The sequence below is a fragment of the Rattus rattus genome, chromosome 10, assembly GCF_011064425.1.
Source record: "Rattus rattus isolate New Zealand chromosome 10, Rrattus_CSIRO_v1, whole genome shotgun sequence".
NCBI lineage: Eukaryota > Metazoa > Chordata > Mammalia > Rodentia > Muridae > Rattus > Rattus rattus.
In genome coordinates this window covers 58,329,274-58,349,670 of record NC_046163.1, presented here as the reverse complement: position 1 = coordinate 58,349,670, position 20,397 = coordinate 58,329,274, and the positions used below count along the sequence as shown (strand labels likewise).

Genomic DNA, 20,397 nt, shown 5'->3' with positions numbered 1-20,397 from the left:
AGTTTAATATTTTAGAATGCTATAGCCTAAAACAGAAAAATTCCCAAAATTATTTAACGTAACCACAGACCAACCTATTAACCAGATGGCACAAATGTCCAGCTCTGCCATGTCTGCTTTGCCATTGTTAAAGACATAAAAAGGTGGACATGGTGAGTGCTACTGGTTTTTGAATTGTGTGCTACAGTGCTTAGGACTGAACTTGAGGTCTGGGCATGGTACAATCTTTGTACCCATGAGCCATGTTCTCAGCTCTCAGAGTTGGTTATGTTCCTATAAAGAAGATTAAGTACCCGTGATACATGAAACAGAGTAACACACAACTAACCCTAGCATGCTCATATGCATACACACAAGGCTTATTTGGATAAGCAGGATTGCCAAAGCCAGGAATTAAATAGCAATATCAGAGAAAACAAGTCAATCTAAACTATCTGAAATGGTGATTTAAACTGTCAATCAAGTTACTAAAATCTGTGACATTATTCTTAGTTCCCTTTGGAAGAAAATAGAATCATATCACCTACTTTCTATTAAGTCCTGCTTATTTATTTATTAACTTATTTCACTTAGCTGAAATCAAAGTATGGTTCTTAATATTTTAGAAGGCTGACAAAACCCAAGAAAGCCCTTTCCCGGCTCTATCTTAAAAGACAGTGACCTGAGATTTTAAAGACAATCCAGCTGGAATCTAGTAAGCAATCACAGCTTCACTTGATTGACAATTCCAAACTAAACAAAACTCTGAAGACATTAGTCAGGAGAACAAATTAAACTGTAAATTCTACTTAATCCTAATTTACTCAGTAAAAAGTTTTAAAAGATAATATATAATAAACTACGATATAAAATTTCAAACATACAGAAGAGAGACTGACATAATTCCTTCTCCAATGTTCCATCACTTAATTTCAACAATTGTCTTCCTACCCAATCTTATTCATTACACCTCACACACTTGCCACCATCCTCAGTTACACTGGTGCACAAACACACACAAATACTTTATAGGACAGTCTCAGGCAGTGTGTAAATATTTAACTATTAAGCTATTCTTTTTGAAGCATGGGTATTGGTAGATATAAGGTACACTCCAGATATTTACTTAATGTACTATGTGAACTATCCTCAGCTGGCTATGGCAGGTGGGAAAGATACTACTGGTATCTAGGAAGAAGAAGGCAGAGTACTACAACACACAGAACAGCTTCCACGAGAAGTACCAAGTATCAACAGTGGCTCTGCTAAGAAAATCTGTTCTTGATCATATAAACCATGGTAAATGGACATCCGGTGGTGTGAAGGTGCTACAGAAATTCAATCATATATTCTGAAGGAAAAAAATTCTTATCCAAAGAAAATGGGTTTTTTTGAGGGGGGGTTGGAGGAGGGGTTGTTGTTGTTGCTGTTGTCTTTAAGTTCCCTCCGTGATTTGGGTCTCTAAAAACATAATGAACAAAAGGTGGTAGCACATCCTATACTCACAGCGCTTAAAAAGTGAAAGCAAGAAGTTCATGAGTTTAAGGCTCTCCTTAGCCAGAAAACATGGTATGGCTCAGCAAAGCAATACCTCACAACACAACCAAAGGGGACCTAGGACCGCAAAGCTAACTTAATCTTAGTTCCTCACTTTCCCAACAACCTGGGCTCATAGATGCTCATAAGACTGAACCACATGGGAGTCTGCATGGGCCTGACCTGGGCCTTCTGCATTATGTTGCAGCTGTGGTGGCCTGGTCTTCTTATGGGACGCCAAACAGTGGCAGCAGGGGCTGTCTCTGACTCTTGTCTGCTTTCTGGACCCTTGGCCAGCCTTAATAGGAAGGGAGATGTCTAGTCTTACTGCAATTTGATATGGCAAACTTGGTTGATAACCATGGCAGACATGCTTTTTTTCTGAAGAAAAATCAGAAGGAGTGGAATTTGGGGGATGGAGGCAGCTGGGAGGAGAGAAAGAAATGGAAACTATGGTCAGGATGTAATATATGAAAGGAGAATTAAAAATTAAAACAAAGAATTCCTATATTGAAACAGAAGTTAAACGAGGGCCATGCATAGATGATAATTCTGCAAAGTTGTCATAGGACTCTTTATAATTCTCATAAAATACATCATCAAATTTGCAATCATATGCAGCATATCAAAACTGCACACACAGTGCCCTCAAGGGAGCTCAGGCAGTAAAGAGTACTTGCCATTCAAGTCTGACGACCTGGGTCTAGCCCCTAGGTCTCATTAAGGAAAGATAAAATAACCCCTGAAAGTTGTCCTCTGACGTCCACACACAAGAACCATGTCAGGTATGGGCCTGTACTGATACACACATATCATGCACATGCACACTCCACATAATAATAGCGATAGACATAATCATTAGTCAAGAATACAAAGGGTACTGATGATTATACCTAGTCTGGCCTCTCATTTCTTGAAAATAAAAATAAAGGCTTTTCTCATTCACAAAATACTGTTACTGAGAAATCTTTTCAAATAATAAGAGATTATTTAAAGTCTAACTTTTTCATTTTGAAAACTAAATGTAATTTTAAGTTTAAAAAAATCTTAAAATTCCCTTTTTTTATAGCAAAGCAATCACATTCATTGTTTGTTTGATTGTTTGTGACAAATTCTCCTTGTGGCCCAGGCTAGCCTTGAATTTGCTATAAAACTAAGGACCAACTGGAATTCTTAATCTGTCTGCCTCTACCTCCTACATGCTAGATGGACTCAGTAACTTTTGAATTTACTTTCAAGCATATAAGCTTAACATATGATGGCCACACACATCAAAAAAAAACTAAACAAACAAAAAACCAAAACACTAATTTTTAAGAAATCAGTAACAAAGTTTTAATATAACAAAAGAATCATTTGATAATATCTGTTAATTGGCAAGTTGCTGAAAAGTGCACATAGTTGCATACTTTAAGTTAATAATTAAAACACTTATGTAAACAATGACTTGTAACGTTTAAATATATTCCCCACCCTAAGACCAAGATTTCTCTAAAGTAAGTTTAACTTGGAAGATATTAAAGTTATAACAATAAGTTATAACATTCACACAACCTATAAAATCCTTTCGTGAAAAAATTATCCTAAGATCAATTCAACTTCCCTTTACAGACTGGAGATCTCAGGGCAGCCACAGCAAAATCTGTGACTAAGAGCACTTCATCCTTCCTCTACCTTTTCTCTCTTTACATGTTGATTGCCTGTGTGGAAGTGTACATACACGTGTGCATGCGGCATATGCATGCTCAGTGCCACGGTGCACACTTGCAGAGGTCAGAGGACAACTTTCCATGGTCAGCTCTCTTTCTACTGTAAGTTCTACAGATCAAACATATCTCACAGTGCATTGGGTGGTGACATGGCTGGGGCTGATACTCTCTCTTCTCTCTTTTTCACAAACACACAAAATTAATTTTGGTGAAAAACTTAGCTGCACTAACAATCTGAGTCCACCTTGCAACATATTCAGCCTATATACAAGCTCACAAAAGTACTTAAAAACGTATGTACAAAGATTTTTATTACCAACAGGTCTTACAATAGTCTAAATGAAAACCAAACTAAGTGACACCAAAATAGAAAAGACTTACCTCAGCTCTTTTCAGCATTTCCCACTTGTTCAGAATTTTCATGGCAAATACTTTATCTGCATTTTTCAGTTTAACTACAGCAACCTAGAAAAGATAATGGAAATACAACTTTTAAAATATGGCAAAAAAGCTTACTTTATCCATTTTCCATTTTCCTCTCTGTAAGAAAAAATAAATACCAATTATCAATTATTTCAATGCTGCTCAATTCTAAGATCCTAAATTAAATAATGTCAAATTTAAAAGTTGCATTAGTGAGCACAGCCAAGCAAGTGGTTTTATTTGTGAGCAGTGTCTCCTGCTTATCATACATTATACCTTCCTTTCCAAGTTTTCTCTCAGGAATTTAAACTCAGCATCTATGACTGAGAAACTAACCAAGATGCACAATCTGAAAGCGGTTGGTCTTATGAGACAGTGATGCCAGATTCCAGCAGGTACCACAGAGAATGCAGCTACCAAAGGAGAGATGTTGGGGGTGGGTGTCAAGCAATACAAAATGACGTGAAGATGATAAAGCTCTTTAGTCCAGTCTTGCCAGTACGCATATATTCCAATTCATTCTTCTTCCCTCCCCCAATTCCCACCAAAGAACACTTATAACTAATATTTTTATAAACCGTGGACTGTACATATCCTTTCTAGCAATAAAAAAGTAGCACATCCTTATTTTATATATCCAGTTACAGATCAAAAATTGCCAAGTGAGAGTAAGACTATTCTGGCTGTTAACAAACTAATCAAGCTTCTGTTTGCAACACTGTTTCCATTTAACTAGATGATCTCTTTAGGGCCCTTCCAGCTTGTTAAGTTTGTTCCAGGGCTGAAACTAAACTACAGAAAGGGAGGGCAAATATTCATGGACACCATTTCCAGTAACGGAGAGGCACCGCTGGGAAAAACAGATATTGTCTGCCAGAGTTTGGAAACTAGGTGCCCCTCACATGTCCACATGGTGGTAAAGGTTTGGTCCCCAATATAGAACTTTATTATATATATCTTAATAATAGTTGGGTGGGTGCCTTTAAGTTGTTGGGGTTGTGGACTAGAAACTGACTTAAGTATTTCCTACCTCTCTTCCTTCCTGTCAGGCGCCACTCAAGAGGTGGACAGTTAGTTTCATTTTGTCACACACTCCCAGAACAATATGCTGCCTCACCACAGGCCCAAAAGCAGAGAGCAAATTGATTACACACTGAACTCTCCAAAACCTAAGCATAAATGTATATTTCATCCACCAAGAGTTAACTGTCCTCTCCAAGGCTTTCTGCTGAACAAGCTCACCCTTTCTAGTTCTTTCTGGCTGGCTGTTTGTGTTCTGGTTCAAACTCGTCTCCAAGATGACTGACTCAATCTGGCTTCTCTCAACTTCTCACTGAGTCGCTTTGCCTCTGACTGCATTAACCAACTCCTTCTCTGGCTTTTGCCCTTCAATTAGACTTCACGTTCAACTGTGGCTGCTTCCTTCTACAAACTAACTTTTATTTTTATTGTTTGGGATTAAAAGGTGCCTGCATTCCAGCCAGATCATACTGTAATCTAGGGTGTGTCTGCATTCTGGACAACGGATCATATCTTTGGATGTGGTACCTTGCTAGAGCATTCATGTTGCTGGACATGTTCTCTATACATAGGTCAAAATAAAATTTTTATAAGTGGATTATTTGAGGTATTTTGTTATAGTAATGGGAGGCTAACATCACAATATCCTATTATGCAGACAAGAAAAACAAACATTCAGATCTTTTGAACAGTTCAAAGGAGTATTTCCAAAGATAAAAAACAGATTTAAATCCAAGTTTTAATTCCTTCATATGTTTTAATAGCAAATGTGCATAGTAAGGGCCCTTCATTTGTATCTAGATCATGTTGTCACTCAAGTAATATGATAACATAACTAAACTCAGTGCACAACACCTTCCAGTAGCCGTCATAAACAGCTACATTATCAATTAAGACAGTAGAAGATATGTAGGCAGACGGCTCAGCAAAGTATCTAGCCGCACAAGCAAGCCTAACGGACTGAATTCAGTCAGTCCTTGAATCCCTGCTAGAAGCCTGATGTGGTGCACAGCAAGCCCCTCAACACTCATACAGGAACAAGGGAGGCATGGACAGGAGAGTCACTCAGAAGCTTCCAGGCCAGGTAGCCTTAAGTACACAGTATAGCAGCAAAGCCCAGAGACCCTGTGCCAACAACGCAGAAGGTAAGAACTGACTCTCACGCTGTCCTCTGACCTCAGCATGCCCAACAACAGTGAGTGTTCCAGTGCCAAGCACTATGCTAAGAGTTTGACACAGGTCTACAGTCCTTCAATTGCAATCCCAAAAGTCAAAAAACTTCATAACTCACTTAGCAGTGTGTGCTAAAACCAGGAGATTGTTAGTCTTTTTTGTCTTAATCTCTCTTACTGTAAAACAAAACCAACCATGCTTTACTTCAGAATCGTGAACAGACTTGCTCTGGAGTGCTGCTCCAAGCCTTGATAGGGTGATTTGAAAGTGTATGCACTAAATTACCTTCCAAGAGTCCCAGAACACTAGACTCAGAACAAGCTTAGCTATGTGTCAGACAGCTCACAGAAGAGGTGAGTCGCCAGCGCCCACTGAACACTCCAGCACGCAGCTAGCACTTATTTAGGGTGTCCAGAAGATGGTAGCAAGTCAGAACTAAAGCCAGGTTACTGTTTTAAATCTTAGCTTACTCATTTAACTGTATAATTCTAGGTTTTTCTTTAAAACAGTTATCTTTCAATGTTTCAGTTTTCTAATCAATAGGTTTAATAAATGTACTAACCTTATATAGATGTAGCAAAGAGCAAAATAATTAATATGCATATGAAATGCTTACTACAGGGTCTGGCGTCCAGACAAGGATTCAGTCGGTGTGCGCTGTCACCATGAGTCTGTATTCCACACCCACCCTCCCATCTCCTCACTGCTCCCTGTCCATCTACGACTACTGTGCAGGAGCCGGTATCTCAGTCCTTCAGCTCCGAGGAGAAACAGCTCCTCAATTTCTAGCTTTACATTTATAACTATGACAGAAATTTCTTCAACTAAAAATAGCTATATACAAATTAAAAGCTAAATCATAAAGTTCAACACAGCATGGTTTTCAGTAATAAAATACTAGAACTAACTTAAATATTCTTAAAGGGGAAATGGACAAAATACAATAAACCAACAGAGAATTATTCATGTGACTGGAGAAATGTTAAGAATACTATTTGATAGATAAAATCTCACACTCACAATATGTGAAACAAGTTTATAAAACATTTTAGATCATAATTTATATATGTATACATATAAATGCCCATGCCATATATTAAAAGGATAAACACCAAACTACTAGAATATGAAATGCTTCTAAAGTTCTTCAGAGGTAAGACTTTTATTTGCCTCTCTACCTCTTCTGTGGGACACCACATGGCCCTCATCTTGGTCACATGAGCACTGGCTATACGTGTGGTGGTTTGCGGTAAGGACCAAAAGGGACTCAGTCCTCCACACATGAGCAAGGCAGTAAGGAAGACCAGGCTACTGCAGAGGAGAAAACACTCTCAACGATACCTGAAGCAGTTTCCTAAAACCTTTTCTGGAATGGTGTGTGGTTTAGGGAAACAACAGTCAGCTCACGAAACATTCCAGAATTGTCAAATTGATGCCATGATGAAAAGATTCTGAATCTTCCAAAGTGATCATTGATCCATCCCCCGCTCCCAAAACTACAAATCACTTCTGTGTTCATGGCAGTAGAAATAACAAAGTAGTCTCAGAACCCCAACTTTAGACCCTGCATTTCAAAGTAGCAAAGTCAATTGTCACATAAGAAGATGGCAAGTTACACTGTACTTCCTTAGAGTGAGGTGTGTAGCTCTGTACTGGAGCACTTACATAGCAGGCACAAGGCTCTGGGTTCCATACCCAACACACACACACACACTCACACACACACATACACACACACACACACACACACACACACACACATACATACACACACAAACACAGACACACACACACACACACACACAGAAAGACAGACACACACAGACACACACACACAGACACACACACACATATCAAAAAATACATTTAATATGGTTTAATATGGACTAAAAATTATAAAGAAGATACATTTCTAAAACATTAGAGATGATTTTAATTCTAGTGAACAGAAACCCTGCATACAGTACAGAAATTATCAGCACATGACAAATATATACTAATTGGCTATGTCACTGTGTGTGGCTATAGTTTTTACAGTAAGAATGGCCACAGTCTATTACATAGATTTCAACATCTAAGCAGTTCTGAATTTTTGTATGAAATTCAGAAATCTAGCCTATCTCTGATATAGCCAGAACTCACCATATCATTTCTTCTGGCCCATCGTGCCTTACTTGACCTTTCCACCTGTCCTCATTCACCACAATCTATTCTCAACAGTACAAACACGATACTAAGATGTAGTTCAGGTAAGTTCCTAAAGTTAAAAAGAAGTCGAAATACTTATTATAAACTGCTCGGCCTGCCAACCTCCTGGCCCACTACTCCTCACCTTCAGCTCACTTCAGCTCAAGCCATAATGCTCACCTTGCACAATCCCACCTTAGGACTTGTGCAGTTATTTTCCCCAGCCCTAGAAGACTTCATCCCCACAGGGCCACTGTTGTCTCACTCCCTCGCTGAAATGTTACTACCTCCTGTGAGGCTTTCTAATATTCCTTTGCTTTCTTTCCTCCTTAATTCTTATAATTATTTAGCATAATATATATATACACACATATGTACACACACACACACACACACACCACAGTCTAACCATGTACAATGCTTACTGTTTTCCTCACAAGCTCTTGGAGAGTTGAGATTTCTAACTTTGTGCTCACTAATATCTGATCAGTGCCTAAGAGTTAACAAGTACTCAATAAATACATTCTGAAGGGATGAGTGCTTTATAGCTCATGTGGGTAAATATACATGAAAGATTATACATAAGCGATCAATATTCTCATCTGCAAATATACTACAGACTGTGACAGTCCATCTTCTGTATGCTCTCTGGAGCCTGTAGTCTAGCTCACACTCCTCCCAAAGTTTCACCATTGAAAACAGAATCTTACTATGTAGCTATTGACCATTTGTTTTATATCTTTTTTTCCTTTTTAGTCTCTCTCATCCAGCACTCGCCATTGTTTCTGACAGGGCTTGTGCTGCACACGCACTCCATATGCTAAGCACTGCGCGTGCTACCATCTATCCCTACACAGTCTGAAGGGTGCTACCACCCCACTTAAACAAAACAAAAACTGGGAAGTTGTGGTGGAGCTGCCTATAACTCCAGCTCGGGGGAGGGGGGAAGACAATAGCTTCCAGCTCAAGACCAGCCTGGTCTGTACATAGGGAGTTCCCATACAGCAGAGCTGTAAGAGGAAGCGAGGAATGTAACAGACAGTCACACCAGCATCATGTCTCAAAAACAAACTAGAGGGCAGCCTGGGCTATGTGATGCATTCCAGGCCAGCATTCCAGCATGCACTACAGAGAAAGCATTGTCTCAGACAACAAACTGAAAAACTAGTCTGTGAATGATCAATCACATTATTACTAAAGAAATGTTAGGGTACGGCTCTACGGAAGGACTGGCCTAACACACACGAGACCCTAGGCTCAGTTGCCAGCACTGAAAAGGGGAAAAAAGGAAACTAAAATCTAAAATCTCTATAAACCATTGACTAAACAGCCAGAAATGTGCTCTTGATCAAAACATAATTTATACACAGAGCAGCAATAGCTGGGCATCCTGGGCATCCTGGGCATCAACAAATTAAACAGACACAGATTATGGAGTGACATGCCCACACCTGTGGGTCCTTTGGACCACACACCAGCATCATCAAAGACAAAGCATGCACTAAACTGAGCTTCCTCTCCCAGGAGTCTCAGGAGAGCCCAAGCCAAAGAGACTTTGGAGAAAGTCAATGCCTGCAGGTGTTCTCCCCTTCCAGGCCCTAGTACTAAGCTAGTGGACACATAAGGAACCAGGTAATGAGAGGAAGCGAGCTAATTAAAAGCTTTTGACACCTGAAGCAGGGGTAGCAGGCCAAAGCAGCAAGCTTTCACAACAAGCTCTGAAGCCCAGAAGCCTGGAAGCTGCCGGAGCAAGGCTGGAGCAGGCAGAAGCGGTGAGCCACCAGGAAGCTGTGGACAGGTAACACCCAGGGCGTAAGTTAAAGGTTTTCCTGAAAGCAAAAAGGAAAACCCAGCGTTAAGTTAAGCAGTAACTGACACGACTGTGTTGCAGAGAGAAGCTTCTTAACTCACAGAGCTGCCGAATTTCACCTGCATCTTACTCTTTATTGTTTCCCATGGTGTGTGTATTTGTTATAATAGTTTTCAAAACTAAGATCTATTTTCATGGTTTGTTACAAAAAAAAGCATAATTGGTAGGAGGAAAAAGTATCAGACTGACAGAAATGTTACTATCAGATATCCATGCCAGAGATGGACCTGACCACTAAGCCTGGAGAAAACAAAATATTTCAAAGGAAATAATTACCTGTTTAGGGTCTGAGAATTGTTAAACTTAGCTGGTAAAGGCCACAGAATATGGATGTCCAGAGGAGAGTTTACATTAGAAATGAGTAAGAAGTAATCCAGCCAATACTATCTCTAAGTATAAAGGTGACTTTGTCTTAAAATAGTACAAAAACTCAGTGATCCATCTATGTGTGGATTTTATTGCACATAGTTTAATCAATACACATATAGAGCAAGTGTGTATCAAAAAGAAGAATCTTCTCATGCTAAATGTCAAACACTTTCTAAGCACTCTGATTTGCCTAGGGAGGTCTCTGTGTCAGTGTCTGTGACTAACTCAACTGACCCTGGACTGTCTGCTGCTCCAAACTCCCCAGCACTGTACTGCACTCTCAATCCTCCAGGCACTAGGGCTATGGCCCAGCTCTCTACCCCTGCCTATCTGACTCACTCACCCTAGTGAGGAGTCATAATCATACAGTACAGCAATCTTTTTGTCGGCCCCTTCTGTGAAATAGTTATTATTACTTCCCCTTCCCAATAGCTCAGCCTCAGATGAGCCTGTAAGTCTGTCAGTCCAGCCAGCCATTGTCCCCAGTGTTCTGAGCTGCCATGTGTTACCACTGCCCTACTTATTGTGACACACAATTACCAACCACGACGTCTAAACCAGATGTTCACACTCCTTTACATCATATTTTCCAGTGTTTCCAAGATCCCTTCTCCTCCTCTTGAACCCCAGAAAAATGTTCCTACCATTCCTCAAGGATGACAGCCCCTTGAAACCTGAATCCCAGCCCCTCCCCATCTTCCCTTTTGTTGTTCCTGTCCCATTAAAATTCCTTTCTGGCTTTTACTCTCCCAGTTTCCTGGTTCTGTATGTCTACCAAAAAACTTTCCCAAGACCCTCCTTCCAAATCCAAAAACAGAAAATGAAACAAAACTGTTATTGCCATTCCAGCTCCCCTAGGGACTGACATGGCACCCTTCTATGTCATTTCTCTATAAAGCACACACATTTTACTATAGCATTTCCCTGCTTCTTCAAACTGTTAACTATTTTCTTCTCATGTTTGAAAGTAAGTTTTAAAATTCCATATAATAGACTTTATACACAAAGACACAAAAAGTCAGGTTTACAGAGAGAAAAGAAAAAATTTTTGTTAAGAAAGCTCTACAAAGTCCCAGACTCCAGGGAAGTGAGAGGTTTCCAACAAAGGGGAGATACAGCTGGTAGAGACCATCTCCAGTAGATAGGTATAGCCCCCAGTTGAGATGGGACCACCCACGCATCTCAAAATTTTTAACCCAGGAATGTTCTTGTCCAAAGGAAAGATGGACAAAAAGTGGAACAGAGACTGAAGGAAAGGCCATCCAGAGACCACCCCACCTAGGGATCCATCCTGTCTGCAGACACCAAACCCCCACATTACTGTTGATGCCAAGAAGTACTTACTGACAGGAGCCTGGTATGGCTGTTCCCTGAGAGTTTCTACCAGCACCTGACCAATATGGATGCAGATAGATACTCAGAGCCAACCATCGAACTGAGCCTAGGGAGCCCAATGGAAGAGCTAGGAGAAGGACTGAAGGAGCTGAAGGGGATTGCAACTCCATAGGAAGAACAATATCAAGTAACTGGACCACCCAGAGCTCCCAGGAACTAAACCACCAACCAAAGAGTATACATGGAGGAAGCCATGGCTCCAGATACACATGTAGCAGAGACTGGCCTTATCCGACATCAATGGGAGGGGACGGAGGCTTGATGCTCCACTATAGCCAGATGCTAGAAGGGTGAGGCGGGAGTGGGTGAATGGGTGGAGGAGCTCCCTCATAGAGGCAAAAGGAAGAGGGGAGAAGGAGGATGGGATGCAGGGGTTGGTAAGGGGTAGTTGGGAAGTGGGACAGCATTTGAAATGTAAACAAATAAAATGATTAATTTAAAAAAAGCTCTAATAAATAAATCTCGGGTAACTAGAAAAGTGCTCCAAATTATAGAAGTGGAGACCAGTGCCATAAAGTACCAGTTTCTCTTGCTAATTAGACTGTGACCCGCACCAAAAACCAGTAAGTATTGCTTTCATTAGCCAAGTGGTAGCATGAAAAAGAAAACAAGTCTTTACATTGCTACTTTCATAACCCAACAAGAAAGGGCACTAGGCTGAGCACCACAGACAGAGAGTGCTCTGTTCTCCGCCTCCCTCCCTCACACGGCTTACAGCTCCTAGCCAAGACTGGCACAAACAGAGGAAACATAACAGTGCTGGGCATAAACGATAGAAAACAGTTGTCCAGTCTTCTCGTCACCCCAGTGTAGAGGCCCACATACTTTTGCTCTGTTTATAAACTCATTACCGCTTGCTTCAGTTCTTGACTCAGTTCTCCCACTGGTTCCTTCCTGTCATCAATTCTTTCCTGATTTCCAAACATGATGATTTCAAAGGACCAACAGGTGATGGCTCACACAGAGGTCAAGCCACTGGACCTATGACTCCCCAGATACCTTAAATATAACATGTTAATCATTCCAAACTATCAGAAGAATCTTCTTCAAAGGGGTAAGTCTACTCTTCTCTCTTTTGTTTAAAAATAGGCGACTGGCTTCTTCTACCCAGCACTCAAGTTACTGAGGATGAGAAAGCTGCCTCTAAAGAGAGGACCCACGCTCTTAGACTCAAAAGACAAGTGTTGAAAAATAGAGATGAGAATTCTCTTTCCTTTTTGTCAATGATGGCCTCACATGGATTAAGCCTGACATGTGTCCTCTAACAGTTGTCCTAAAAGCTCCTACATAAACCGCCACTCTGTTGTGCTAGCAAGTGGCTGTGTAAGGTTGGCTGAACCATCAGTCCCACTGCTGGATACATACACTTTGAGATCAAAAGTTGGAAACCAAGTTTAGCCTTTTAGAGAAAGTATCTCAAAGTCTTCAGTTTGATCCCACATTAAGTTTGATGGCTTTTAACGGGAGATCCTGAGGAAATTGAACCTGATGGGACTCTGGTGTGCTACTTAACACTCAGAGAGGCAAAGAAAAGTAATAGAGTTATTTGAACTTGACTTCATATGGGTTAAATAGGTGCAACTACAGCCTAGAAACCCAAACTATCAGAACCATTCAGGATCTAGGGCAAAGAACTGAAGAAACGTATGCATGGGAAGGAATCAGACTCAGAACTAGGAAGGCCTGGGTTCTCGGAGGATGGAACATCAATGTTAGAAACAAGCCAAGAGGATGAGCCTGAGAACTGACCTTGGTGTTTGCCTTTTGAGTTATTACTAGAGACTGTCTGGAGAAGGCAACGCCTTAGCTCTCATCCCCAATCTCATGAAAGGACAGAATATACACTGGACGGGATAAGCCATCATAAAGAACAAAAAGACTAATAGCAGTTGATGAAACAATATTTTAAATAATTCTACAAATCCAGGATGAGCAGAATAGGATTAGACCTGAATGCCCATCCAATAAAGGCATGACCAGACAGATACAAAGAAACACCACAAACATCCTAATTCCAGATACATAGGTTCCATCACAAACATGAACTAAGACAATATTCTCCTGCAGAAACTGGCACCCAGACCATCCTATTCCCTGAAAAAAAGCAATTTAACTGAAGCATAAGACAAGGATTCCAAAACGGCAATTATGGACCTGTTCCAGGACCTCAGAGACTATGTGAATGAGTGAAGGCCGGGCATGAAACAACCTGCACCTGACCCTGTCAGTGAGGTCAGGAACCTGAAACGAGAGAGATCATGGACCCCACAGAGAAACCATTACGATTTCTGTGATCAATGAGCACCGCGGTAGAGGGACCCTTAATGACACACTGCTGGCCCCCACCACTGCATCCCGCAGCCTCATCAGAGCAGCTGCTTCTCTAAGTAGATGGTTATGAACGCAGAGTCCCAGTGAGAACTGGGGAGTGCTCTGTTCTAGACGGAATATCTATAGCACATCTCCTCCCAGAGCTCAGAATCTATGACCGGGAGAAGGGGAGACTGTTAGGGCAAAGGTAGTGGATGACTTCAAGAACACAGCATTTTCCAGACACAACACAGCAGAGGCACAAATGAGTTGACAAAAGTTGTAATCACATACATAAGAGCTGCACAAGTTCAAGCAAGGAGGGAAAATGGGCACAAAGGTCCACCCTTCACCAAGAAACTGCACAAGTGAGAGGGGCTGACAGATGGAAAATCCATTTTCTTCAATCAAGTGACACTGGTCCCATGCTCATGAGTAGTTTGTCAATGCCAATCAGACTCCATTTTTTGTTTGTGTTTTGGTTTTTAGTGTTTTTGTTTTGTCTTTTGGGAGGTGTTTCGGTTTTTTGGTTTTTTATGTTTATTTATTCTTTTTAAGAAGGAGAAAGAACATTAAGATAGGTGGATAGGAGGGTGTGGGATGTTCTGGAAGAAGTTGGAAGTGGGGAAAATATAGTCAAAATATATAAAATAAATTAAAACATTTTTAAAACCAGAATATTTAGAAATCAGTAAACCTAGCTTTTTAGCATGGTCTATAATCCCAAGTGTACAAGAAGCTGACACAAGTGAATTGTCTGGACCAGTTTGCCTGGGCAGCTTACTGAACCAAACTAAACAGTAAAAACAGTATAAGACGAATGAGGCACTAGATACACGGGTCCTGCTAGGAGGAGGACAGGGAAGACAGAGAGTACATGGGAACTTCCCACCCTTTTCTGAAGGTATAAACCATATTGTAATCAACCCAAACAGGAAGATATGAGCATCTGTTGCATCTTCAAAGCTGATGTTATCCCAAGGAAAGAAAGCCCTTTTTCAATCAAACAGGTTGGTTTTAGTATTAAAGCAAGCGGACTCTGGGAGAGCTGCACAACTAATCAGTGACAAAGCAACTCGAGAATTAGCAAAGCCTCAGCTCAGTTCTTCACACAGTCAGAAAGAACAACTTACAAATTCATTTGGAATAAAAAAAATCCAGGATAAGGAAAATTATCCTCAACAATAAAAGAACTTCTGGGGGAATCACCATTCCTGACCTCAAGCAGTATTACAGAGCAATAGTGATAAAAACTGCATGGTATTGGTACAGAGACAGGCAGGTAGATCAATGGAATCGAATTGAAGACCCAGAAATGAACCCACACACCTATGGTAACTTGATTTTTGACAAAGGAACTAAAACCATCCAGTGGAAAAAAGATAGCATGTTCAACAAATGGTGCTGGTTCAACTGGAGGTCAGCATGTAGAAGAATGCAGATCGATCCATGCTTATCACCATGTACAAAGCTTAAGTCCAAGTGGATCAAGGACCTCCACATCAAACCAGATACACTCAAACTAATAGAGGAAAAAGTGGGGAAGCATCTCGAACACATGGGCACTGGAGAAAATTTCCTGAATAAAACACCAATGGCTTATGCTCTAAGATCAAGAATTTGACAAATGGGGGGTTGGGGATTTAGCTCAGTGGTAGAGCACTTGCCTAGGAAGCGCAAGGCCCTGGGTTCGGTCCCCAGCTCCGAAAAAAAGAACCAAAAAAAAAAAAAAAAAAGAATTGACAAATGGGACCTCATAAAATTGCAAAGCCTCTGTAGGGCAAAGGACGCTGTCGTTAGGACAAAACAGCAACCAACAGATTGGGAAAAGATCTTTACTAATCCTACATCTGATACAGGGTTAATATCCAATATATACAAAGAACTCAAGAAGTTAGACTCAAAGAGCCAAATAACCCTATTAAAAAATGGAGTACAGAGCTAAACAAAGAATTCTCAGCTGAGGAATATCAAATGGCTGAAAAGCATCTAAAGAAATGTTCAACATCCTTAGTCATCAGGGAAATGCAAATTAAAACAGCTCTGAGAATCTACCTCACTCCAGTCAGAATGGATAAGATCAAAAACTCAGGTAACAACAGATGCTGGCAAGGATGTGGAGAAAGAGGAACACTCCTCCATTGTTGGTGGGATTGCAAGCTGGTATAACCATTCTGGAAATCAGTCTGGAGGTTCCTTAGAAAATTGAACATAGTACTACCATTATGCCACTCCTGGGCATATACCCAAATGATGCTCCAACATTAAACAAGGACACATGTTCCACTATGTTCATAGCAGCCTTATTTATGATAGCCAGAAGCTAGAAAGAACCCAGATGCCCTTCAACAGAGGAATGGATACAGAAAATGTGGTACATCTACACAATGGAGTACTACTCAGCTATCAAAAACAATGACTTCATGAAATTCATAGGCAAATGGATGGAACTAGAAAATATCATCCTGAGCAGGTAACCAAATCACACACACACACACACACACACACACACACACACACACACACACACACACACACACACAAATGCATGGTACTCACTGATAAGTGGATGTTAGTCCAAAAGCTCAAATTACCCAAGATACAATCCACAGACCACATGAAGTTCAAGAAGGATGACTAAAGTGAGGATGATTCAGTCCTTTTTAAAAGGGGAACAAAAATATTCATAGGAGGGGATATGGAGACAAAGTTTGGAGCAGAGACTGAAGGAATGGCCATTCAGAGCCTGCCCCACGTGGGTACACAGCCCATATATATATACAGCCACCAAAACTAGAAAATATTGATGAAGCCAAGAGTGCATGCTGGCAGGAGCCTGATATAGCCGTCTTCTGAGAGGCTCAGCCAGAGCATGACAAATACAGAGACGAATGCTAGCAGCAAACCATTGAACTGAGAACTGGGTCCCCATTGGAAGAGTTAGAGAAAGGTTTGAAGGAGATGAAGGGGTCTGCAACCCCATAAGAACAACAATGCCAACAATCAGAGCTCCCAGGAACTAAACCACCATCCAAAGAGTACATATGGACAAATCCATGGTTCCAGCTGCATATGTAGCAGACGATGGCCTTATTGGGCACCAATGGGAGGAGAAGCCCTTTGTCCTGCCAAGGCTGGACCACCCCCCACCCCCACCCCGTGTAGGGGAATGTCAGGGCGGGGAGGTGGGAAGTGGGAGTGTTTGGGAGGGGGAAACACCCTTATAGAAAAAGGGAAGGGGGATAGGATAGGGAGTTTATGGACAGGATACTCGGGAAGGGAATATTTGAAATGTAAATTAAAAAATCTATTAAATAAAAAAAGGATTAGCTACCTGTAAGTCAACTTTAACCAGGATGGTTTCTGTCAAGACAGAATTCTCACTTTGGTGATCATAATGCAGATTAAGAACAGAAAATAAAAAATAAATAACTAACATTTGAAGTTAAACATATACATACACATATACACATACATATACACATACATACACACACACTTCTAGGTCTAATAAGCAGATTTACAGTGGTCACAGATTATAAAACCCATAAGCAACAACAACAAGCAAACAAAAAGAGGCATACATAAACACCAATAAATGACAGCATTGGTGTTTCTAAGACCTGTGACATTCAACACGTCTGTGTCAGTGCTTTTGAAATAGATGGTAAATGCGGTGGACTCCAGTAAACCTAATCAATACAGACTTGCCCCTACCCAACCATCTTTGGGTTTTCATTATCTAAGCTAACTTTTCTCTACCCTCCTACCATTCTCCCATTTTAGTGACCACTATATCTTCCATTTCCCTCTCCTCTTTCCCTTTCCTCTTTCCCATTCTATGAACTCGAACCATTTTAGCGTCCACATTGTTTTCAGTAATGGCTACACTAATAAAATTCATACCAAATGTATCAAAGACATCCCCTTTTCCTATATCCATTGAGTGTAATTGTTATTTGTGAATAGCCCTTCTAAATAAAATGATATCGCATTATGACTTCTGAGACAATGGGCTCCACCTATGGAAGAGATGAATGATGGTCTTATAGAGAGTTACTTCTCTCCTCGGTGGGTTACTATACAGCTACGCCACTACACACACACACACACACACACACACACACACACACACACACACACACTGGTGCTTTCTGCATATGGTTATTTTTCCATTACACTTTTCTGCTATGCTATGACACATCCAAAAAAAAAAAAAAGTCACTACCACAAACTGAACAGATCTTAGATTTTTATCCTCCAAACTATGACCTAAAAATAAACATTTTTTATTTATAAAGTACGTAGTCTCAGTAATTTACATCACATCTGAGCACCATTTCAATGGTTTACAACATCCCTTAGGATGAAAGTAGGAAGATAGTTGTGAGTACAGCAGGGGTGAGCTATACCGCTTCCTAGCTGATAAACTTTCTGGTGACAGCACCCCTTCCAATGCAGAAATCAAAGTGCTTATTTATAAGAATGGACTGACAGATAACTCCTCTTTTGTATATGTTGACTTCTTGTAGCCCAAAGCTGAAGTATCTAACAGGACATTAAGAAACTGCCAAGAGGCCATACATACCATTGTCAACCAACTGATGACAGGTTAGTCGCTCCTAGAAAACAGGCTGGGTGATAAAGGTATTTCTGAGAAAGCAGCTACTCTACAGTAAAACTGTACGTCCTAGTTATAATGCACCGGTCCTGGGAAAAGTCTGGGCCTAACACAGCCCCCAAAACAGATTTCCAAGCATTTTTACTGAAATATGACATGCTAAATTAACATGGTGAAGGAAATGGGAATCCCTGATCCCCATCTACCATCCCCACTAACAGATAGTCTCAGAATGTAGAGTCAGCTGTCCTCAAACTCTCCTGCCTCGGCTTCCTATGGGCTGAAATTAAAGATGAATACCAGAACTCCTGGCTTTATTCTCAGCTCAGTTTCTTCCAGTCCATAATATTCAAGTGCTTACACAATGACTAGTGGGATTTCTGGACTGGACACCTTATACACACAAGTTGATCTTGAAAGGAACAGAGTTCTTTTTTACAGAAAATAACTCTAAACCCCAGCTATCCTTCAGCCTCCTCCTAGGACAGATCCAGCCTGCTGACAAAGCAAAGCGGACTTTTAAATTTCCTAATAAGGACTTTCATACACACTAGTGTTCTAAGCAGTGCCTGCTGCTCCAAATACTCCCCTACCAGCACATTGCTACAGAGCAAGACTGAGTGAGAAAGATGTGACCTCACGTTTCCTAAGAATAAAATGAAATTCCCAACAAGGAAGATATGTCCACAGTCCCTCTTAATAAGTAGTTGCTTTCTAGATTTGGAATGAGTTAAAAGAAGAGATAGTAGGCACCCTATCAAATGAAGTACTTTCTGAAGTAAATCTCCAGGGCTTGCAAAGCCATACCCATCTCTCTCTGTTGTTTTCTGTAGCATAAGTACAAATTTTTAAAATAGAAGCTGTGCTGGTGATGTACCAGGCCTGATCATGTAACAGAACAATTCTAACACTGGCTGGCTATGTCTTAACTGTAGACCATCTCTTCCAATAGGGTAACTTAAAGTGACGGTAGATGGTCTCCTAGAAACAAAGCTGACTGATGGACTAATTTCTAATCTTCTGGTAAAAGCCGGCCTTTACTCTTTTTTAAAGAACACTACCTTAATCTACCAATCATTTTAATATGCAGTACTAAGCAACTGTTTCAATTCAAAGGTTTTCCATTCAAAAACAAACATTTCTAGGTCTTGGCTTACTTACTGATTTCTGAGACTGGTGCAATGAAAAGGCAGCCTATAGCCCCAGCCATTCAGTAGTACGGACAGGAGGACTACAAGTCCAAAGCTAGCATAGCCCATACACTGCACTTAAAAAGTCAGCCCCAGTAACTTAAGTAAACCATGTCGCAAACTTAAAAGATAAAAACAGGTCCGATGATGCAGAGCAATGGGAGAGCAATGGCCTAGCATATGCGAGACCCAGGACACAATCCCTAATACCAGCAAAAGGAGAGGAGCTGGGGAGATGACTACTGGGCAAAGGCTTGCCACGCAAGCATGAGAAGAAATCCAACACATCACAAACATCTGTAATCCCACAGGTGAGGAGGTGAAAACTGGGCAGAGACTAATTAAATCAACAGACACGCACACACACACACACACACACACACGCACACACACGCACACACACGGTGGGGGCAGCAAAGAAGAGAGAGTCTTCCACTTCTCCACAAGTCTTTATAGATGGTGCTTAATAAAGTGTAAAGGTAACTTGTTAGATGAACACATTTCAGATTTATTGTGACTTTTTAAAAACTTGTGATATTCTTTCTTTGTTCTATATATTTAATGTTTTGATTATTAAATGTCATGGGAAACTTTTCTGGTCCAGTCTATTTGGTG

The 20,397-nt window shown here is 40.7% G+C and overlaps 1 protein-coding gene across 1 annotated transcript in view; it reads right to left on the bottom strand.

Moving 5' to 3' along the window:
• Cdc42bpa (CDC42 binding protein kinase alpha) overlaps window positions 1-20,397 on the bottom strand; it is a 220,885-nt gene that overhangs the window by 148,517 nt on the left and 51,971 nt on the right. The window contains exon 3 of the mRNA XM_032914650.1: window positions 3,606-3,689. Coding sequence (XP_032770541.1) covers window positions 3,606-3,689 — 84 coding nt within the window. The remainder of the gene's footprint in view (window positions 1-3,605; window positions 3,690-20,397) is intronic.